Source organism: Pristiophorus japonicus, chromosome 1, assembly GCF_044704955.1.
Source record: "Pristiophorus japonicus isolate sPriJap1 chromosome 1, sPriJap1.hap1, whole genome shotgun sequence".
NCBI classification, from domain to species: domain Eukaryota; kingdom Metazoa; phylum Chordata; class Chondrichthyes; family Pristiophoridae; genus Pristiophorus; species Pristiophorus japonicus.
This window is the reverse complement of record NC_091977.1, coordinates 100,743,527-100,767,978: the sequence shown is the minus strand read 5'-3', so window position 1 is coordinate 100,767,978 and position 24,452 is coordinate 100,743,527. Positions and strand designations below refer to the sequence as shown.

The window sequence follows — 24,452 nt, the reverse complement described above, 5'->3', positions numbered from 1 at the left end:
AAACATGTCACATCTGCCCCGTTTAAACCAGCGTCCAATGGTCAGTGCAAACCATCAAGCAAGGCTTGAAGAGGGTAACTGAAGGCTCACTGCAGACTTGCCTATCCCGAGTCCTGCTTAGCTACCACACGAGACCCCACTCACTCACTGGGATCCCACCTGCTGAACTGCTCATGAAAAGAGCACTTAAGACAAGGCTCTCGTTAGCTCACCCTGATCTACATGAACAGGTAGCGAGCAGTCGGCTTCAACAAAGTACATACCATGATAGCGCAAGTGTGTCACGTGAGATTGAAATCAATGATACTGTATTTGTATTAAATTATGGACAAGGTCCCAAGTGGCTTCCCGGCACTGTCATGGCCAAAGAAGGGAGCAGGATGTTTCGGGTCAAACTTTCAAATGGACTCATTCACCGGAAACACTTGGACCAAATCAAACTCAGATTCACGGAATACCCTGAGCAACCCACCTTGGACCCTACCTTTTTTAATCCCCCAACATACACACCAGTGGCAACCGGCACCACGGTTGACCACGAAGCAGAACCCATCATCCACAGCAGCCCTGCAGGGCCCAACACACCAGGCAGCCCATCAAGGCCAGCTGCACAGCAGCCCAACAAATGATCCAACAACACCAGCTTTCACACCGAGACGATCAACCAGGGCAAGAAGCGCCCCAGATCGACTCACATTGTAAATAGTTACACTATTGACTTTGGGGCGGGTGGGGTGTTGTTATATATGTATACTTGTATTTACTCTGTACAGCCACCAGAGGGCTCATTCTCTGGAGACCTAAGGGATCCCATAATCCCTTGGGAGCACAGATATTTAAGGAGGCTTCACAGGTTGGAGAGGCACTCTGGAGACCTGCAATAAAAGACTAAGTTCACACTTTACTTTGAGCTCACAGTGTTCAGTCTGACTCTCTCTCCATACACAACAGTAACAATGCGGGAGTGTGAAGAGAAGCCATTGCAGGTGATTCTCTGGCTACAATTAACTAGACAAGAATGGAACCAGGTGAGTGTAGTCCCACCCAGCTGGATGATGATGGAGAGGTGTCAGAGGAGGATGGAGTGGTCAACCACGTCAAAGGCTGCAGACAAGTCAAGAAGGACAAGAAGGGATAGTTTGCCTTTATCACAGTCACAAAGAATGTCATGTCATATGTGACCTTGAGAGCCGTTTTGGTACTATGGCAAGGGCGGAAACCAGACTTGAGGGGTTCAAACGTGGAATTGCGGGAAATATGGACACAGATTTGGGAGGCAACATGTTCAAGGACTTGAGAGGAAAGGGAGGTTGGAGATGGAGTGTTAGTTTACAAGGACGGAGGGGTCAAGGTTGGTTTTAGGAGAGAGGTGATGACGGCAGATTTGAGGGAGAGGGGGACAGTACCCGAGGATAGAGAACCATTAACAATGTCAGCTAACATGGGAACCAGAAATGGAAATTGGGTGGTCAGCAGTTTGGTGGGAATAGAGTCGAGGGAGCAGGAAGTGGGTCTCATGGACATGATTGAGCCAGAGAGGTCATGAGGCAAGATAGGAGAGAAACTGGAGAAAGATGCGAGTTCAGGTAGGTGGTAAACCTTAGAGGAAGTAGGCTATCGGAAGGATGGGAAGTGGCAGAGACAGCTGAATGGATGGGTCTCAATCTTAGAGACAAAGAAGTCCATGAGCTTCTCACACTTGTTGTCTGAGGTGAGAGTGGAGGAGATAGGGGAGGGGTTTAAGAAGACGGTTAGTAGTAAAGAATAGAAGCTGGAATTTATCTTTGCATTCCAGAATGATTCTGGAATAGTGAGCGATTTTGGCAGACGAGAGCAGGACCCAATAGTCCAGCCAGATCTGGCAGTGAATGGCTAAACCAGTTGTCCGCCATATCTGTTCAAGTCTGCATCCCTTGGACTTAAGGGAGTGAAGGAGAGGGCTGTATCGGGGGAATGACCAGGGTGAGAAAGGGTAACTGTTTTAATAGGGATTAGCGAATCAAAGATGGTGGTGAGGGTATGGTTGAGCTGATCGGTAGCTGCAGGAATGTTGTGGTGAATGGAGAGCCAAACGCTGGACAGTTGGGATTTTGTAAGTGTAGTTGTAAGAGTTAAGAGAGAGTTTTTTTCCCCAGGGACAGACACAGAAGAAAGTAGGGTTGGGGGCAGGAATGTGGGTGGAGAGCGATACAAGGAAGTGGTCAGAGATGGCCTCAAGAGGTATAAGTGGATTTTAAATGGCGTACTAAGCCATAACTACTGCTGACCAACCTTTCCTGGCTCTAAAAAACAATTTTATATTTGTGGAATGTCAAATTTTTCCATTATGATAAAAATCCCATAGATTTTTAATGTAAACTTTTTTTTAAAGTTTGATGTTTCAGCTTCTATCTTAATCCCATGTGTATGTCCCAATCTTTATTTTGCTCAAGTTTCTAAAAAGTGAAGGATAATCAGTGCATTTGCTGTCTGAGAATTCCTCAATGTGATTGGCTACTTAGCCTGTTTAAGTACACTGTTGTTGGATGCTGGAGATCCACTAGAGTTGGTGCCAGAATGAAATTATCAGGAAAGGCAAAATTGATGCCATAGATTGCTAGATTTTTTGGGGCAGGTTTTTTTTTAGGTCAGCGGCGAACACCGACATTTCATTGCTCACTGCAAAATCCATGCCATCCATCTATTTATCCTATCATTATTTCTTAATAATCTTCAAGGCCCTTATCAAATCACTCCTTCACCTTCTTAGCTCTGTTGAAAAAAAGCCCAAGTAGTTAATAAACCAACTAATTCGCAATATGAAATCGCAAGCAAGAACCCATGAAGCAAATGTATTACAGTTAGAGTTACGTGTCTCTTCGTAACTGTAATCTCTCTGTGGTAACATCCTAGGTTCAATACATGAACATACAATATACAAGTCAATTTTGCAGGTACTATGTGCCAAGTCAGAATTTGAACATTTTGAACTTATTTGCTTGTGTCCAGGACAGTGGAGACTAGAATCAGCCCCCATAATCTTAAAGTAAGGAATTATGCAAACTGAACAAAATATTTAACTTACCCAGGATCCCAATTTCAAGTCCTCTCAGATTTTCCTCAATGTGCTGATATATGTCCCTTTTAGTAAAGTTAACTTGAATTGTCTTTACTTTTCTTCTTGTTGCTTGCTCTGTCAAATATTTTTTTTAAAACATTTAAAAATACTGCATATGTATAAAATTTAATGGTCAGACATTTCTGAATTCAACTAAATTGTACTAAAAATCATAAATATCGTACTCCTCTGTATGTGCCCAATTTGAAAATTCCAGGATTATCCAAGCTCATATTTTCTAACATGTTTTACATTCCGTCAATGCATCCACTGATAGGCAAGTAGCCACAACAAACATTTATTTTCAAATACCTCATGCTGGTGAAGTGGGGGGGAGTGGGGGGGGGGGAGGTGGGGGCAGCGGCAGGATAGCAGTAGCAATCAATTTCTGATGGTCTGCATGTGGCTTCCTGCCAGCTTAGTGTCAAGTACATTCTTCTTCTTTATTCTGTACATCATATATACTCACATACAAGGCAAACCACATTTATGATAATATTTCCTCCCTTTAGAAAAATAAAATTACCACCCTTATATACTGATTGTATTGGAGCTTCTACCCTTAATTTTGGCTGACCTTCACAAATACATTTCTGTTCTTTCTCTTTACAACTAGCTCATTCTTATCATCCAATACTCTGCTCCTCCTGCACAAATATAAATGGCAACTCTTTGTCTAGACTTCAAAGTAGGCTCCCGTTGCTGATCCATATCCTTTGATACCCTTGCCCAATTAAAATTTCAGTTCACCCAGAATCCACAGCTTTTTTGGAGTAGATCATTCTACATTTCGACTATCCTTCGTAAAAAGTGCTTCTTGATTTCACTCGTGCCCCTTGTTCTGGATTCTAACATCAGAGGAAATACATTCTCTATCTACTTCATTGTTGCTAGATCAAAATCCTGGAACTCCCTCCCCAACAGCACTGCGGGAGTACCTTCACCACACGGACTGCAGCGGTTCAAGTCGGCGGCTCACCACCACCTTCTCAAGGACAATTAGACAATTAGGGATGGCCAATAAATGCTGGCCTTGCCCGCAACACCCACATCCCATGAACGAATAAAAAAAATCTACTCTATCAAATCCTTTTATCATTGTAACCACCTCAATTAGATCCCACTCAACATAGAAACATAGAAAATAGGTGCAGGAGTAGCCATTCGACCCTTCGAGCCTGCACCACCATTCAATAAGATCATGGCTGATCATTCCCTCAGTACCCCCTTCTTGCTTTCTCTCCATATCCCTTGATCTCTTTAGCCATAAGGGTCATATCTAACTCCCTCTTGAATATATTCAATGAACTGGCATCCAACAACTCTCTGCGGCAGGGAATTCCACAGGTTAACAACTCTCTGTGTGAAGAAGTTTCTCCTCATCTCAGTCCTAAATGGCCTACCCCTTATCCTAAGACTGTGTCCCCTGGTTCTGGACTTCCCCAACAACGGGAACATTCTTCCTGCATCTAACTTGTCCAGTCCCATCAGAATCTTATATGTTTCTATGAGATCCCCTCTCATCCTTCTAAACTCCAGTGTATAAAGGCCCAGTTGATCCAGTCTCTCCTCATATGTCAGTCCAGCCATCCCGGAATCAGTCTGGTGAACCTTTGCTGCACTCCCTCAATAGCAAGAACGTCCTTCCTCAGATTAGGAGACCAAAACTGAACACAGTATTCCAGGGGCTGCCTCACCAAGGCCCTGTACAACTGCAGTAAGACCTCCCTGCTCCTATACGCAAATCCCCTAGCTATGAAGGCCAACATACCATTTGCCTTCTTTACCACCTGCTGTACCTGCATGCCAACTTTCAGTGACTGATGAACCATGACACCCAAGTTTCATTGCACCTCCACTTTTCCTAATCTGCTGGCATTCAGATAATATTCTGCCTTTGTGTTTTTGCCCCCAAAGTGGATAACCTCACATTTATCCACATTATACTGCATCTGTCATGCATTTGCCCACTCACCTAACCTGTCCAAGTCATCCTGCAGCCTCTTAGCGTCCTCCTCACAGCTCACACCGCCACCCAGTTTAGTGTCATCTGCAAACTTGGAGATATTACACTCAATTCCTTCATCTAAATCATTAATGTATATTGCAAAGAGCAAAGCAATATAAACCAAATTTATGAAACTGTCCTCATAATTTAATATTTTAAAACCTGATGTAATCTGGTGAATTTGTACTAGACCCCTTCCCAAACCAATACATCCTTCGAGGTGTGGAGCAAAAACTCACAAATGGGGATGGATCAAGGCTCTGTACAACTGAAGCATTCCTTTGTATACCAATCCCGTTGAGATAGATACTTTTTAAAATCTGTGTTGCTGGACACCCAAATCCCTTTGCTTGTTCACAATTTGCAGACCTAGACATTCTGTGTCCCCGAATGCACCCATTCAGAGGACTGCAGGCATCACGCGAAATTTGTGCTGCCTGCTACTTTACATGATTGTAGCATTCAGCTGAGCACTGAAAGCGCTACCAAGTGGCTGAACGCTCAGCAGGTGACCAAAGTTTGCGCAAGGCTAGCTCCAATTAAAGCTAGCCTGCATCTCCACTCTGCCTGCAACAGATGCTGAAACATGTTATGAACAAGACGACTGATTAATGGCTCAACAAGCCAAAGAAAAGGCTCCAAAATTCTCGGATGCAGCACTGGTGGCCTTGGCCCAGGACGTCAACTCCAGGAGAGAGGCTCTCTTGCCACTGGAGTCCAGGAGGCCCTCTAGGTAACAGACTAGACTGCAGTGGGAGCAGATAGCCGACATAGTCAATGCCAGCTGTAAAGCCACGAGGACCAGGACTAAGCGCAGGAAGAAGTTTATTGACCTCACACTGATAGTCAAGGTCAGTGAATTCAACTTCAAATGCCATATCCCATCACTAGCCTCAAACGCACCACACCCACTTACCTACCAAATACGACTCATACTTCACATTCATAGTTTTACCTCACCTGCAAGCCTCACACCCACATCTCAACTTGAACACACTGCCAACTATTCCACCATGACAGGCACATCACCCAAATACATTGCACCACACTCAGACACATTTCCTTTCTTTTGCAGGAAAAGATGGCGCATATGGCGCTAGTACACCTTAACTGGCATGGGATAGGCTCACCTGCATTACCTCACCCCCTTGGAGGAAACTATGCTGGCCATTCTTGGAAGGGGCATGGCTGAGCCAGTGGCCAGTGGCAGGGATGAAAGAATAGAAGATGCCGGTATCCTCACAAGTTATCCACCTTCTCACAATCCACAATTACTTCTGACTTACAAGTTGTACATGATGTAAGCATGCAGCTTTCACTTCCCCATCCTCCACCCTCCACCCCACCACCACAGCCTTACCCTTGTGCCTTTCTCATTTCAGACATCAAGAAATTCAGCCTGCCCAGCCGGTGATTGAACAAGAGAAGAAAGTGCAGAAGAAACACCATCACTCGATTTCACACTCCCAGCCACAGCTCAGCTACTAACACTCTGCGTAATTTAGAGGATAGGTTGGACGCAAGATTGAACATGGCGAGACACTGGACATGAGGGGCCTGCAGCCAAGGGGAAAGGGTAGCATAGGTGCAGCTCCCCATAGGGGAAAGTCACACATGAGTTCTGCTGTACAGGATTCAGATAAAGACTTTGATGGGGTGGCCTACAAAACAAAACTGATGGGAATGCGCAATGAAATGCGTTGTGCATTGGCAGACCTGCCAGAAAGCCTGAATGCAATGTCAAGGAGCATGGAGAGGTCTGACACCAACCTTGCACAGAGCTTTGGGCAGCGCTTGGAGAAAATCCTTTCCAGCATGAAAGGGCTGGGCAGATCCATTATCATACTTGTGGGCCCAACCATCATGCCACATCTGATAGTCGAAATCTCAGCTTCCATTGCAGCACAAGTAGAAGCCACCAAACATTTGAGTACTGAAGTCATGCAAGCACAGACTGCCATTGTGGCTGGGTTTACCAGTGTTGAATGCAGCATGCAGGGGGTCACAGCAATCCAGCAGTCTGTACTCCATCAGATTACTGAGGCATTATCCCGGGGAGTGGCAACGAATTTGTGGAGGATGACCCTGCTACCCTCTCAGGATGACAGCATGCATCCTCCTACCACTGCCCCTCTGCCAGTACCCTTGCTGTTGCCCGTTAGCCAGCCAGCTCAGACTGCTCCCACCCATGCGAAGGTGGTGCAGTCCAAAGCCAAACCTGCAAGGCCATCTGCAGTCTCCCCCACTGAAAGTCAGCAGCCTTCCACCAACCATGCTGCTGCCACTTGGGTAGCACTGCGAAGAAGCACCAGAATAGGCAAAGGCACACACAAAACAGACTCCAAGGGAATTCACAAGAGTGCTTAGTTGATTTTTTGACGTAATGTTGGATCAATAGTTGGATAAAGTTTGACTGGAATGTTTGTTTTGTAGTGGCTTCTATTGTAGCATTGTGGCCAAGAGGATGCTGTGATAGTCAGCAACAGAGGAAAGATAAGGTGTGGGACAAAAGTAGAAAGGGGAATTGGGGTTGTGTTCAATCGTACTGCAGGCGGATGATTTGATCCCAGCTATCACAGCCAGAAAGGGGCTGTCTGGGTTGCCATCTTCTATTCCGCTTCCTCCTGTTCCGGAGCTGGTGGCCATATCCCTGGGGGCAAGGGCTGTGCCTTCATGATGGCCACATTGTGGAGGATACAGCAGACCATGACGAATCAGAACACCCGCTCTGGTGAATACTGCTGGGCTCCTCCACAGCAGTCCAGGCATTGGAACCTTTGCTTCAGCACCCATATGACCTTCTCTGTGATATTGTATGTGGCAGCCTGGCTCTTGTACACATGCTGACCATGTGTGGCCGGATTGCGGAGCGGAGTCATGAGCCAGGTGGTTCCTCCCTTGCCCTGGACTCTCTTCCCCCCTGCATCCAGAATCCTCTGTGCCACTTGCCTAGGTCCCAGTCTGTGGCCTCCTGCCACCAAATTCCTGCCCCTGCCCAGGTCACCAAGGAAATTATGAATACGGGGTCTGGCCATTTAGATCAGCAGACTAGCTGTATGCTCCCTTTAAAAAAAATCAGAGCCATCGTCTTTGGTCCCTTACAAAACACTTTGCGTCTGTGCCACGTCCCCTTCCCAGTCAATCCACAAACTTATCATCCTATTTGACTATTAATACAGCTTCAAACCACATTTCTTTTCCATCAAACCCCACCAGCAACATAACACATTTTCCTGGATCACCTAATAAATATAGGTATAGAGCAACATTGATGTTCCCAACTCTTTTAAAATGCTGCAGCTGCTCAGTAGCACATTCTTCTTGTGAATTCTAGAATCACACCAAAAGATGTGAAAGACTGCAAAAATGACTGAAGCAAAAGTGGCCTCATGTAGGTCAACAGCAGGAAGAGCCCCCAGGTTTCCTGATGCATTAGTGGATGTGCTGTTATCAAAAATATGATCAAAGAGGAATCATCTCTTGGCAATGGAGGGATAGAAGCCCTATAAGAAAGTGATACAAGCATTACGTCAGGAGTGGCCAAAGCAGTCAGTGCTATCTCCACCACCCATGTGCAGCCACAATGCAAGAATAGGTTTAATGACTGCATGAATGTTGGCCAAGGTAAATGAAAGTACATGTCCCCAGTCACATTGTGTGAGAATGATAGAGGTATGATTCACCTCCATACCCTCACAGTAAGTGACTGGGCGCAAGAAACTTCAGGAACATCTCTTTCCCACCATAGGAAAATCTATTTTCTTCTGCAAAAATTTTTTTTTTCCTGACTGTACAAAACTGGAGATCAATTTGAAGATGCTGCAGTAAAAATGGTCCAAACAATGTTAGAGAGAGACGAGAGAGAGAGAGAGAGAGCGACGAAAGAGTCAGAGAGAGACTGAGACAGAGAGAGACAGAGAGAGAGACAGAGACGCAGAGAGAGAGAGAAAGAGACACATAGACAGAGAGAGAGAGAGAGAGAGAGAGACAGAGAGACAGATACAGAGACAGAGAGAGAGAGAGAGAGACACAGAGAGAGAAACAGACAGACAGATAGACAGAGGCTCAGAGAGAGACAGAGAGAGGCAGACAGACAGACAGAGAGAGACAGAGACAGAGAGACAGACAGCGAGAGGCAGAGAGAGAGAGAGGGAGAGGCAGAGAGAGATTGTTGTGTATGCAATAACTGTTAGACTGAGAACTGTTTAACTGCAAGAGGTATGACCTTGGCTTTGCTTTATTAAGGCCCAAAGAGATTAATAGACAAAATGGCTGGCCTTTTATACTTGGGCTGCACACACGTGCATGCAGCCCAAGGGCCTCCAACAGTGACACCATCTCGTGGCTAGTGATCCCAAAAGTACATACATGACAATATCCCCCTCTGAGATATTAACATAGTCTTTTACAAATTGAGACGGTCCGGTTTTAAGCTCCCGGATTGACCGTCTCAGTTCAACTCCAGCCTTTGGCGAGTGTTCAGAGTCTGTTGTGACTGGTGGCTGGGTGGCTGACCTGGTGGGAGTGGCAATGGCCATGTCAGGGATTGAAAATCCATTTTCATTGAACATGTCAGTGATTGAAAGTCCCGATTCATTGTTGACCACTGAGTCCTCTGATGACTGGGGGGTAGTTTGGTTGTTCGTCGATTGTCTCTTCCTCCGACTGTTCCGGTTCGTCTGTGTGACACAGCTTTGTCTGATCCGTATGTTTCCTGCATGTTTGTCCATTTTTGAGCTTGACAATAAATACTCTGTTGCCCTCCTTGGCCATGACAGTACCAGTGATCCACTTGGGTCCCTGACCATAATTCAAAACATATACAGAGTCATTTACAGAAATATCATGTGACACAGCTGCGCGATCGTGATACCCTTGCTGACTTTGTCTTCTATATTCAACATGATTATTCAAGTCAGGGTGTACAAGAGATAGCTTGGTCTTAAGACCTCTCTTCATCATTAGTTCAGCAGGCGACACCCCGGTAAGCATGTGTAGTCTTGGCCTGTAACTCAGCAGTATGCATGACAGGCAGGTCTGCAGTGACCCTTGGGTTACTCACTTCATATTTTGCTTTATGATTTGGACAGCATGTTCTGCTTGCCCATTGGATGCAGGTTTGAATGGTGCTGACCTTACTTGTTTGATACCATTGAGTTTCATGAACTCTTGAAACTCCTGACTGGTGAAGCACGATCCGCTGTCACTAACAACGATGTCAGGCAGACCATGTGTCGCGAACATGAAACTGAGATTCTTAATGGTAGCTGTGGATGTGCTGGGTGACATGATTATACACTCTATCCACTTTGAATATGCATCCACCACAAGTAAAAACATCTTCCCCAGGAAGGGACCTGCAAAGTCTATGTGGATCCTGAACCATGTTTGGACGGCCATGACCACAGACTCAGCGGCGATTCCGCTGGTACTTTGCTGAGCTGTATGCAAGTGTTGCACTGATGCACACATGATTCCAGCTCAGAGTCAATTCCCAGCCACCATACATGAGACCTGGCGATGGCTTTCATCATTACAATGCCGGGATGTATGCTATTTGGCTCATGTACAAATTTCTCTCTCCCTTTCTTGGGCATAACAACACGATTGCCCCACAGTATACAATCCGACTGAATAGATAGTTCGTCTTTGCGACGAATGTAAGGTTTGGTCTCCTCGCACATTTGCTTGGGTATGGCAGACCAATCACCTTTGAGGATGCAACTCTTCACCACTGATAAAATCGGGTCCTAGCTGGTCCAGGTCTTAACTTGTTGAGCTATGACAGGGGTTCCTTCACTCTCAAAAATATCCATAACTAACAATAGGTCCGCCGGTTGTAGTGTTTCCACCTCCGGTGTGGGCAACGGCAGATGGCTCAAAGCATCGGCACAATTCTCAGAGCCAGGTCTATGGCGAATGACATAATCATAAGCGGATCATGTCAGTGCCCACCTCTGGATGCGGGATGAAGCATTGGTATTGATACCTTTGTTTTCAGGGAAGAGTGAAATGAGCGACTTGTGATCTGTCTCCAGTTCAAACCGAAGACCAAACAGGTACTGATGCATCTTTTTAACCCCATACACACAGGCTAGTGCTTCTTTCTCTACCATGCTGTAGGCTCTTTCTGCTTTAGACAAAGTTTTTGAAGCATACGCGACTGGTTGAAGTTTACTCGACTCATTAGCTTGTTGGAGTACGTAACCAATTCCATATGACGAAGCATCACAGGCCAAAACTAATTGTTTACATGGGTCATAATGTACCAGCAGCTTGTTAGAGCAAAGCAGATTAGTGGCTTTCTCAAAAGCTCTGACTTGAGATGCACCCCACACCCAGTTGTCGCCTTTTCTTAGTAGCATTTTCAGTGGTTCTAATAAGGTGCTCCAGTTAAGTAGGAAGTTATCGAAGTAGTTGAGTAGACCCAGGAACGAACGCAGCTCCGTCACATTTTGCGGCTTGGGTGCATTCTTGATGGCCTTGGTTTTCGCGTCCGTGGGCCTGATGCCATCAAAAGCAATTTTCCTCCCCAGGAATTCGACCTCTGATGCCATGAAGTCGCATTTCAGTCTGAGTCCCACTTTGTCCAGACGATGTACAACCTCTTCCAGGTTGTTCAGATGTTCCTCGGAGTCACGACCTGTGATCAGGATGTCATCTTGGAGCACGACGGTTCTGGGAACGGACTTCAGTCGACTCTCCTTATTCCTCTGAAATAGAGCTGCAGCCAAACGAATTCCAAAAGAGCACCTGTGATAAATAAACAGTCCTTTATGCGTGTTAATGCACGTAAGTCTCTTCGAAGTCTCGCCCAGCTCGTGTGTCATGTAGGCCGACGTCAAGTCCAGTTGGGTGAACGAATTCCTCCCGGCTAGCGTTGCAAACAAGTCATCAGCCTTCGGTAACGGGTACAGATCCTGTTTCGAAACCCTGTTGATCGTAGCTTTGTAGTCTCCGCAGATTCTGACTGTGCCATCATTTGTCAGCACAGGAACAATGGGACTGGCCCATTCATTAAATTCAATCGGTGATGTGATCCCTTCACACTGATGTCTGTCCAGTTCGATTTCGACCTTCTCCCTCATCATATACGAAACTGCCTGAGCTTTATGATGGACGTGTCTTGCATCCGAGTCCACGTGGATCTGCACCTTGGCTCCCGTGAAGTTGCTGATGCCTGGTTCAAACAGCGAGGGGAACTTGCTCAGTACTTGAGCACATGTATCTTTCTCCGACGACAATGCCTTGATGGCTATCTAGGGAAATCAGGGATAGTATTAAAGCCAAGGAAATGGCATACAAATTGGCCAGAAATAGCAGCGAACCTGGGGACTGGGAGAAATGTAGAACTCAGCAGAGGAGGACAAAGGGTTTGATTAGGGCAGGGAAAATGGAGTACGAGAAGAAGCTTGCAGGGAACATTAAGGCGAATTGCAAAAGTTTCTATAGGTATGTAAAGAGAAAAAGGTTAGTAAAGACAAACGTAGGTCCCCTGCAGTCAGAATCAGGGGAAGTCATAACGGGGAACAAAGAAATGGCAGACCAATTGAACAAGTACTTTGGTTCAGTATTCACTAAGGAGGACACCAACAACCTTCCGGATATAAAAGTGGTCAGAGGGTCTATTAAGGAGGAGGAACTGAGGGAAATCTTTATTAGTCGGGAAATTGTGTTGGGGAAATTGATGGGATTGAAGGCCGATAAATCCCCAGGGCCTGATGGACTGCATCCCAGAGTACTTAAGGAGGTGGCCTTGGAAATAGCGGATGCATTGACAGTCATTTTCCAACATTCCATTGACTCTGGATCAGTTCCTATCGAGTGGAGGGTAGCCAATGTAACCCCACTTTTTAAAAAAGGAGGGAGAGAGAAAGCAGGGAATTATAGACCGGTCAGCCTGACCTCAATAGTGGGTAAAATGATGGAATCAATTATTAAGGATGTCATAGCAGCGCATTTGGAAAATGGTGACATGATAGGTCCAAGTCAGCATGGATTTGTGAAAGGGAGATCATGCTTGACAAATCTTCTGGAATTTTTTGAGGATGTTTCCAATAAAGTGGACAAAGGAGTACCAGTTGATGTGGTATATTTGGACTTTCAGAAGGCTTTCAACAAGATCCCACACAGGAGATTAATGTGCAAAGTTAAAGCACATGGGATTGGGGGTAGTGTGCTGACATGGATTGAGAACTGGTTGTCAGACAGGAAGCAAAGAGTAGGAGTAAATGGGTACTTTTCGGAATGGCAGGCAGTGACTAGTGGGGTACCGCAGGGTTCTGTGCTGGGGCCCCAGCTGTTTACATTGTACATTAATGATTTAGACGAGGGGATTAAATGTAGTATCTCTAAATTTGCGGATGACACTAAGTTGGGTGGCAGTGTGAGCTGCGAGGAAGATGCTATGAGGCTACAGAGTGACTTGGATAGGTTAGGTGAGTGGGCAAATGCGTGGCAGATGAAGTATAATGTGGATAAATGTGAGGTTATCCACTTTGGTGGTAAAAACAGAGAGACAGACTATTATCTGAATGGTGACAGATTAGGAAAAGGGAAGGTGCAACGAGACCTGGGTGTCATGGTACATCAGTCATTGAAGGTTGGCATGCAGGTACAGCAGGCGGTTAAGAAAGCAAATGGCATGTTGGCCTTCATAGCGAGGGGATTTGAGTACAGGGGCAGGGAGGTGTTGCTACAGTTGTACAGGGCCTTGGTGAGGCCACACCTGGAGTATTGTGTACAGTTTTGGTCTCCTAACTTGAGGAAGGACATTCTTGCTATTGAGGGAGTGCAGCGAAGATTCACCAGACTGATTCCCGGGATGGTGGGACTGACCTATCAAGAAAGACTGGATCAACTGGGCTTGTATTCACTGGAGTTCAGAAGAGTGAGAGGGGACCTCATAGAAACGTTTAAAATTCTGACGGGTTTGGACAGGTTGGATGCAGGAAAAATGTTCCCAATGTTGGGGAAGTCCAGAACCAGGGGTCACAGTCTAAGGATAAGGGGTAAGCCATTTAGGACCGAGATAAGGAGAAACTTCTTCACCCAGAGAGTGGTGAACCTGTGGAATTCTCTACCACAGGAAGTAGTTGAGGCCAATTCACTAAATATGTTCAAAAGGGAGTTAGATGAAGTCCTTACTACTCGGGGGATCAAGGGGTATGGCGTGAAAGCAGGAAGTGGGTACTGAAGTTTCATGTTCAGCCATGAACTCATTGAATGGCGGTGCAGGCTAGAAGGGCTGAATGGCCTGCTCCTGCACCTATTTTCTATGTCTATGTTTCTATGTCCTTCCAATCGCATCTGATTTTTTTCAAGCCAGTTCCTGCCGAACAGCGTTGGCCCATTGCCTGGGACAATCCATAGTGGTAACTCGTGAACCGCACCGTCATACGACACTTTAATTGTGGCACTGCCAATCACCATTATGCGTTCTTTGGTGTATGTGCACAGCTTGGCATTGACTGGACTCAGCCTGGGCCTCACAGCCTTAGCATCCCACAGCTTGTCGAATGCCCTCTGGCTCATTATCGATTGACTCGCCCCCATGTCAAGTTCCATCGATACCTGCACCCCATTAAATTTCACGTTGATCATTATCGGTTTGCTCTTAGTTAGGAACGAGTGCAGTCCATACACTTCCTCCTCTGATATCTCGGATAGCGTATCTGGATCCGCGCTAGTCTGACCATCATCCTCCACATGGTGTGTCGCAGCTCACTTGCTCATCTGCAGACACTTGCGCTGGAGATGCCCAACTCTCAGACAGCCTTTGCAACTATATTGCTTAAATCGACACTGCTGGTGCCGGTGATTTCCCCCACAACACCAACACAGAGAAATCGGATGCATTCACGCTGGCGGACTTTAGGCAGCCACAGGTTTCGCGTACGCAGTCGGATAGGCCCTGCCATGTGCCACTCTGCCGAATCAATCATATTTATAGTACTTGCCGAGTTTCAGTTTTTCACTGATATCTGCTTTAGATTTCTATCCGTCGTCATGCATGACTGAGCGATCGTGATGGCCCTGTTCAAGTCCAACGTCTCCACCGCCAGTAGTTTACGCAGGATCACCTCGTGGTTGATGCCGTTTACAAAGAAGTCCCGCAGCCTGTCTGCCAACACAGCCCCGAACTTACACGGTCCCGCTAGACGTCTCAGGTCGGCAACGAATTCCACTGCATTTTGACCCTCTGAGCGATCGTGCGTGTAAAATCCGTATCTCAAGATGATGATGCCTTCGTCTGGCTTAAGGTGGTCCTGTACCAGTGTATACAATTCTTCATACGTCTTCTCTGTTGGACTCACAGGCAGGAGTAGATTCTTTATCAGACCACAAATTTTTGGACCGCAAACCGTGAGGAACACCGCCCGGCGCCGATCTGCGTCGCTGACCTCCTCCATTTTGTGCCACGAAGAACTGGCCCAAGCAGCTCACCAAGTCTGCCCAATCTTCTCCTTCCACAAATCGCTCCAACAATCCAATTATGCTCATTTTTGCATGCAAAGGTTCTTGTTGCCTCATCGCCAAATGTTGTGTTTACAATAACTGTTAGACTGAGTACTGTTTAACTCCAAGAGGTATGACCTTGGCTCTGCTTTATTAAGGCCCAAAGTGACTAATATACAAGATAGTTGGCCTTTTACACTTGGGCTGCGCACACATGCATGCAGCCCAATGGCCTCCATCAGTGATGCCATCTAGTGATCCCAAAAGTACATACATGACAGAGAGAGAGAGAGATGCAGAGAGAGAGAGAGATGCAGAGAGAGAGAGACAGACAGAGAGAGATAGAGAGATGCAGCGAGAGAGAGAGAGATGCAGAGAAAAAGAGAGAGAGATGTAGAGAGAGAGAGAGAGACAGAGAGAGACAGAGAGAGAGATGCAGAGAGAGAGAGAGAGAGAGGCAGAGAGAGAGGCAAAGAGAGGCAGAGCGAGAAAGAGGCATGTATGTACTTTTGGGATCACTAGCCACTAGATGGCGTCACTGTTGGAGGCCATTGGACTGCACGCATGTGTGTGCTGCCCAAGTATAAAAGGCCAGCCATTTTGTATATTAGTCACTTTGGGCCTTAATAAAGCAGAATCAAGGTTATACCTCTTGGAGTTAAACAGTACTCAGTCTAACAGTTATTGCACACAACAAAGAGCGAGAGAGGCACAGACAGAGAGAGAGAGACAGAGAGAGAGAGGCACAGAGAGAGTGGCAGAGAGAGAGAGAGGCAGAGAAAGAGAGAGAGGCAGAGAGAGAGAGAAGCAGAGAGAGAGAGAGGCAGAGAGAGAGGCAGAGAGAGAGTCAGAGAGAGAGAGAGTCAGAGAGAGTGAGAGGCAGAGAGAGAGAGAGAGAGGCAGAGAGGCAAAGAGAGAGAGAGAGAGAGAGAGAGAGGCAAAGAGGCAGAGAGAGAGAGAGAGGCACAGAGAGACAGAGGCACAGAGAGGCAGAGTGAGAGAGAGAGAGAGAGAGGCGCACAGAAAGAGAGTGTAATGAATGTAATGACTCAAAAGACTTGTTGCTGTAAATTGCCTAAGGTGCAAACCTGATCCAACTTTATTCGCGCTCTAAGTAACCCGCGTGAAATGGTACCCGCGCTTATATACCAGTGACCGCACACACGTGTACAGCCCGATGACCTCCGACAGTGGCACCCCCTGGTGTCTGGTTACCCCAAGCATAAATACATAACAACATCCCCTTTCAAGATCTTAATATCAGTCTTTTTACAAATTAAAACGATCTGGGACTTTCCGCTCACGAGTTGATCGTCTCAGTTCAATTTCAGTTCTCGGCGAGCGTTCTGAGTCAGTTGTGACTGAAAGCTGAGTAACCAATCTGATGGGAGTGGTAATGACCACATCAGAGACTGGAGGTCCAGTTTCAATAATGACAGCAAAGTCCTCTGATGAATGAACATTGGCTGGTTGGTCACTGACTGCATCTTCCTCAAGCGGTTCCAGTTCATCCGTGTGCCGCAGTTTTATCTGATCAACATGTTTCCTGTATGTTTGCCCATTCTTGAGCACGACAATAAACACTCTGTTACCCACCTTGGCTGTAACAGTACCGGCGATCCACTTTGGAACTTGACCATAGTTCAGTACATAAACCGGATTGTTGACAGGGATGTCTCGTGATACAGCAGCACGATCATGATATCCTTGCTGACGTTGATGTCTGTTTTCAACACGATCATTCAAATCAGGATGAACAAGAGAGCTTGGTCTTGAGATTTCTCTTCGTCAGTAGTGCAGCAGGGGAGACCCCTGTAACTCAGCAGTATACAGGACAAGCGAGTCTGCAGTCAACCCTAAGTCATACGTTTCATACTCTGCTTGATCGTTTGAACAGCACTCTCTGCTTGACCATTAGAAGCAGGTTTGAATGGGGCTGACCGCACATGTTTAATACCATTGAGTTTCATGAACTCTTGAAACTCCAGACTTGTGAAGCAAGATCCGTTATCGCTCACAACAATGTCAGGCAAACCATGTGTAGCAAACATGATACGAAGGCTCTTAATAGTAGCTGTAGACGTACTGGATGACATAACAACACACTATCTACTTAGAATATGCATCTACTACGACAAAAAATATCTTTTCTAGGAACGGGCCTACAAAATCAATTTGGATCCTCGACCATGGTTTAGATGGCCACGACCAAAGACTCAGCGGAGATTCCGCTGGTACTTTACTTAGCTGCATGCAAGTATTGCACTGATGCACACATGATTCCAGATCAGAATCAATTCCAGGCCACCAGACATGAGACCTAGCAATGGACTTCATGATGACAATATCAAGGTGAGTGCTATGAAGTTCACGTACAAATTTTTCTCTACCTTTCTTAGGCATGATTAAACGATTACCCCACAGTAAACATTCTGACTGAATGGACAGCTCATCCTTGCGATGGTTGTAAGGTTTGGTCTCCTCACACATCTCCATAGGTATGGCAGACCAATCACCACTGAGTACACAACGTTTCACAATCGACAAGATAGGGTCATGGCTGGTCCAGATCCGAACTTGTTGAGCAGTGACGGGTTCCTTCACTCTCAAAAGCATCCATTACTAACAGTAGATCTGCAGGTTGAGGCTTCTCCATCTCAGTTGTGGGTAAGGGCAGACGACTCAGTGCATCGGCACAATTCTCAGTACCAGGTCTATGACAGATGACATAATCATAGGCAGACAATGTCAGCGCCCACCTTTGAATGCAGAACGATGCATTGGTATTAATACCTTTGTTTTCCGAAAACAATGAAATGAGTGGCTTGTGATCCATTTCTAATTCAAAACGAAGACCAAACAGGTACTGGTGCATTTTTTTTATCCCATACACACAGGCCAAAGCATCTTTCTCTACGATACTGTAAGCTCTTTCCGCTTTAGACAGACTTTTCAAAGCATACGCAACAGGTTGTAGCTTACCCGATTCATTTGCTTGTTGGAATATGCAGCCAACCCGATATGAAGCAGCATCACAGGCCAATACATGACGCTTACGTGGATCATAATGAACAAGCAACTTGTGTGAACATAGCAGATTCTTGGCTTTCTCAAAGGCTCTATCTTGGGACACAGCCCAGACCCAGTTGTTGCCTTTTCTTAGTAACACATGCAGTGGCTCTTGTAAAGTACTCAATCTGGGTAAGAAATTACCAAAGTAGTTGAGTAGCCCAAGGACCGAACGCAGCTCCGTCACATTCATTTTTCATAGCCTCGGTTTTCGAATCAGTAGGCCTGATGCCATCAGCAGCAATCTTCCTCCCAAGGAATTCGACTTCAGCTGCCATGAATAAACACCTTGAGCGTTTCAGCCTGAGTCCCACTTTGTCCAGAAGCTGTATGACTTCAAGATTGTTCAGATGTTCAGCAGTGTCGCGACCTGTGACCAGAATGGCATCTTGAAACATAAAAACATAGAAAATAAATGCAGGAGTAGGCCATTCGGCCCTTCGAGCTTGCACCGCCATGCGATAAGATCATGGCTGATCATTCCCTCAGTACCCCTTTCCTGCTTTCTCTCCATACCCCTTGATCCCTTTAGCCATAGTAAGGGCCATATCTACCTCCCTCTTGAATATATCCAATGAACTGGCATCAACAACCCTCTGCGGCAGGGAATTCCACAGGTTAACAACTCTCTGAGTGAAGAAGTTTCTCCTCATCTCAGTCCTAAATGACCTACCCCTAATCCTACATTACAGTTCTAGGAACGGACTTCAGTAAACTCTCCATATTCCTCTGAAATATGGCTGCAGCCGAACAAATCCCAAAACCTGTTGTAGACAAACAGTCCTTTGTGGGTGTTGATGCAGGTGAGTTTCTTCAACGTGTCGACAAGCTCCTGGGTCATATAGACTGACATCAGATCCAGTTTCGTGAATGACTTTCCACTAGCTAGCATGGCGAACAGGTCATCAGACCTCAGTAACGGATACTGATCCTGTTTCAAAAATTGGTTAATCGTAACCTTGTAGTCTCCACAAATCCTGACAGTGCCATCACTCTTCAACACAGGAACAATGGGACTAGACCACTCATTAAACTCGACCGATGATATGATCCCTTCACGCTGGAGTCTGTCAAGCTCAATTTCAACCGTCTCCCTCATCATGTACGGAACAGACCGAGATTTGTGATAGACAGGCCTTGCATTGGAGTCCAGGTGAATCTGCACTTTGGCTCCCGTAAAATTACCAATGCCCGGTTCAAACAAAGAGGGAAACTTTTTCAACACTTGAGCACACAAAGTGTCATCCACCGATATCATTCTAATTCCACTTGATTTTCTCAAGCCAATTCCTGCCAAACTGCATTGGACAATCCATAATGGTACATCATGAACCACACCATCATATGACATCTTGACTACTGCACTGCCAATCACCAGTATGAGTCCCTTAGTGTAGGTATGCAACTTGGCATTGACTGGACTCAGCTTAGGCTTCACAGCCTCAGTGTCCCACAGCTTATTGAATGCCCTTTGGCTCATTATCGACTGACTCACACCCGTGTCCAGTTCCATTAATACAGGCACGTCATCCAGCTTCACATTAACAATTATCGGCTGGCTCTTTCCCCAAGAGCGAATACAGACCATACACTTCCTCCTTGGGTTGTGTATCCGGGCCATCACTGAACTGGTCCTCATCAACCACATGGTGAGCCACATTATGCTTGCTCCGTTGTGGACACATCCTATGAAGATGCCCCACTTTCGAACATCCATTGTATGAGTATTGTCTAAACCGACACTGATGAGGCCGATGATTGCCCCCACAACGCCAACAGGGTGAAATCTGGATCGAACCAGTTGGCGGGCTCTGAGCAGCGGCAGGTTTCACGTAAGCAGCTCCGCCCGAAGACGACGCCATCTTGTTTACAGTACTTGTCATGGAACTCTGACTCGTCGATGGTATCTGCCTCAAATTATCATCCGTCGTCATGCATGCCTGGGCAGTCGCGATGGCTTTTTTCAAATCCAGTGTCTCTGCAGCCAACAGCTTCCTGAGGATCGCATCATGGCTGATGCCTATCACGAAGACATCACGCAGCATGTCTTCCAGCACGTTCCTGAACTTAAATGGCTCAGCAAGACATCGCAGGTCGGTGACAAATCCCGACACGTCCTGGCCCTCAGCACGAACATGCGTGTAGAAACTGTAGCGTGATATGATGATCCCCTCTTTTGGTTTCAGATGGTTACCCACCTTCGTACACAATCCCTCATACCCTTTTCCTGCCGGACGTTCAGGCGAGAGAAGATTCTTCATGAGGCCACAAATATTTTGACCACAAACGGTTAGGAGAATTGCCCTGCATTTAACTACGTAAGCCTCTGCCTCCATGCCGTTGGCCACAAAATACTGATCCAGGCAGTCGACAAAATCCACCCAATCCTCACCCTCCACGAGTCTCTCCAGGATTCCAACAGTGCCCATTGTGTATGCGAAGGTTCTTAAATTACCTCATCGCCACTTGTAATGACTCAAGAGTATGGTTACTGTAAACTCACTCAGGTGCAACCTGATCCATCTTTTTTCCAGCCCAAGAGTGCCAGCGTGACAAAGACACTCAGCTTATATACAGGTGACCGAGCACACATGCCGCATGCGTACCGCCGATGACCTCCGACCACAGCCCCCTCTGGTGCCTGGTGACCCCTAAGCATTAATACATAACACGAACCAATTCCAAAAGGACACCTGTTGTAGACAAACAGTCCTTTATGGGCGTGGATGCAGGTGAGTTTCTTCAAAGTGTCGACAAGCTCATGTGTCATGTAGGCCAACGTCAGATCCAGTTTAGTGAACGACTTTCCACCAGCTAGCATGGCGAACAGGTCATCAGCCTTCGGTAAAGGTTACTGATTCTGTTTCGAAAATCAGTTAATCGTAACCTTGTAGTCTCCACAAATCCTGACAGTGCCATCACTCTTCAACACAGGAACAATGAGACTAGCCCACTCATTAAACTCGACCGGTGATATGACCCCTTCACGTTGGAGTCTGTCAAGCTCAATTTCAACCTTCTCCCTCATCATGTAAGGAACAGACCGAGCTTTAATAGACAGGCCTTGCATCAGAATCCAGGTGAATCTGCACTTTGACTCCAGTAAAATTGCCAATGCCCAGTTCAAACAAAGAAGGAAACTTTTTCAACACTTGAGCACACGAAGTGTCATCCACCAATGACAATGCTTTGATATCATTCTAATTCCACTTGATTTTCTCAAGCCAATTCCTGCCGAACTGCGTTAGACCATTACCTGGGACAATCTATAATGGTACATCATGAACCACACCATCATATAACACCTTGGCTACTGCACTGCCAATCACCGGTATGAGTTCCTTAGTGTAGGTACGCAACTTGGCATTGACTGAACTCACCTTAGGCTTCACAGCCTTAGAGTCCCACAGCTTGTTGAATGTCCTTGGGCTCATTATCGACTGACCCGCACCCGTGTCCAGCTCCATTAATACAAGCACGCCATTCAGCTTCACATTAACGATTATCGGCTGGCTCTTTCCCAAGAGCGAATACAGACCATACACTCAGGCCATCACTGAACTGGTCCTCATCAACCACATGGTGAGCCGCATCATGCTTGCTCCGTTGTGGACACATCCTATGAAGATGCCCCACTTTCGAACATCCATTGCATGAGTACTGTTTAAACCGACACTGATGAGACTGATGATTGGCCCCACAATGCCAACAGGGTGAAATCAGATTCGTACCAGTTGGCAGACTTTGAGCAGCTACAGGTTTCACATAAGCAGTTGAGTAGGCCCTGCCATAAGCAGCTCTGCCAAACGATGACACAATCTTGTTTACAGTACTTGCCATGGAGCGCCGACTCTTCGATGATATCTGCCTCAAATTATCATCAGTCGTCATGCAAGCCTGGGCAGTCGCGATGGCCTTGCTCAAATCCAGCTTCCCTTCGGCCTATAACTTCCGAAGAATCACATCATGGTTGATTCCTATCACGAAGAAATCTTGCAGCATGTCTTTCAACATGTTCTCAAACTAACACGGCTCAGCAAGACGTCGCAGGTCGGCGACGAATCAAGACACATCATGGCCCTCAGCACGAACATGCGTGTAGAAACATAGAAACATAAAAAATAGGTGCAGGAGTAGGCCATTCAGCCTGCACCGCCATTCAATGAGTTCATGGCTGAACATGCACTTCAGTACCCCCATCCTGCTTTCTCGCCATACCCCTTGATCCCCCTAGTAGTAAGAACTTCATCTAACTCCCTTTTGAATATATTTAGTGAATTGGCCTCAACTACTTTCTGTGGTAGAGAATTCCACAGGTTCACCACTCTCTGGGTGAAGAAGTTTCTCCTCATCTCGGTCCTAAATGGCTTACCCCTTATCCTTAGACTGTGACCCCTGGTTCTGGACTTCCCCAACATTGGGAACATTCTTCCTGCATCTAACCTGTCTAAACCCGTCAGAATTTTAAACATTTTTATGAGGTCCCCTCTCATTCTTCTGAACTCCAGTGAATACAAGCCTAGTTGATCCAGTCTTTCTTGATAGGTCAGTCCCACCATCCCGGGAATCAGTCTGGTGAATCTTCGCTGCACTCCCTCAATAACAAGAATGTCCTTCCTCAAGTTAGGAGACCAAAACTGTACACAATACTCCAGGTGTGGCTTCACCAAGGCCCTGTACAACTATAGTAACAACTCCCTGCCCCTGAACTCAAATCCCCTCGCTATGAAGGCCAACATGCCATTTGCTTTCTTAACCGCCTGCTGTACCTGCATGCCAACCTTCAATGACTGATGTACCATGACACCCAGGTCTCGTTGCACCTCCCCTTTTCCTAATCTGTCACCATTCAGATAATAGTCTGTCTCTCTGTTTTTACCACCAAAGTGGATAACCTCACATTTATCCACATTATACTTCATCTGCCATGCATTTGCCCACTCACCTAACCTATCCAAGTCACTCTGCAGCCTCATAGCATCCTCCACGCAGCTCACACTGCCACTTAGTGTCATCCGCAAATTTGGAGATACTACATTTAATCCCCTCGTCTAAATCATTAATGTACAATGTAAACAGCTGGGGCCCCAGCACAGAACCTTGCGGTACCCCACTAGTCACTGCCTGCCATTCTGAAAAGTACCCATTTACTCCTACTCTTTGCTTCCTGTCTGACAACCAGTTCTCAATCCACGTCAGCACACTACCCCCAATCCAAGTGCTTTAACTTTGCACATTAATCTCTTGTGTGGGACCTTGTCGAAAGCCTTCTGAAAGTCCAAATATACCACATAAACTGGTTCTCCCTTGTCCACTTTACTGGAAACATCCTCAAAAAATTCCAGAAGGTTTGTCAAGCATGATTTCCCTTTCACAAATCCATGCTGACTTGGACCTATCATGTCACCATTTTCCAAATGCACTGCTATGACATCCTTAATAATTGATTCCATCATTTTACCCACTACTGAGGTCAGGCTGACCGGTCTATAATTCCCTGTTTTCTCTCTCCCTCCTTTTTTAAAAAGTGGGATTACATTGGCTACCCTCCACTCCATAGGAACTGATCCAGAGTCAATGGAATGTTGGAAAATGACTGTCAATGCATCCACTATTTCCAAGGCCACCTCCTTAAGTACTCTGGGATGCAGTCCATCAGGCCCTGGGGATTTATCGGCCTTCAATCCCATCAATTTCCCCAACACAATTTCCCGACTAATAAAGATTTCCCTCAGTTCCTCCTCCTTACGAGACCCTCTGACCCCTTTTATATCCGGAAGGTTGTTGGTGTCCTCTTTAGTGAATACCGAACCAAAGTAC

The 24,452-nt window shown here is 46.2% G+C and overlaps 1 protein-coding gene across 2 annotated transcripts in view; it reads right to left on the bottom strand.

The window, feature by feature from the left end:
• Positions 1-24,452, bottom strand: part of hsd17b3 (hydroxysteroid (17-beta) dehydrogenase 3) — a 134,502-nt gene that overhangs the window by 52,908 nt on the left and 57,142 nt on the right. For both annotated transcript variants that reach the window (XM_070860700.1, XM_070860766.1), the window contains exon 4: positions 3,065-3,172. In XM_070860700.1, the coding sequence (XP_070716801.1) occupies positions 3,065-3,172 (108 nt within the window). The remainder of the gene's footprint in view (positions 1-3,064; positions 3,173-24,452) is intronic.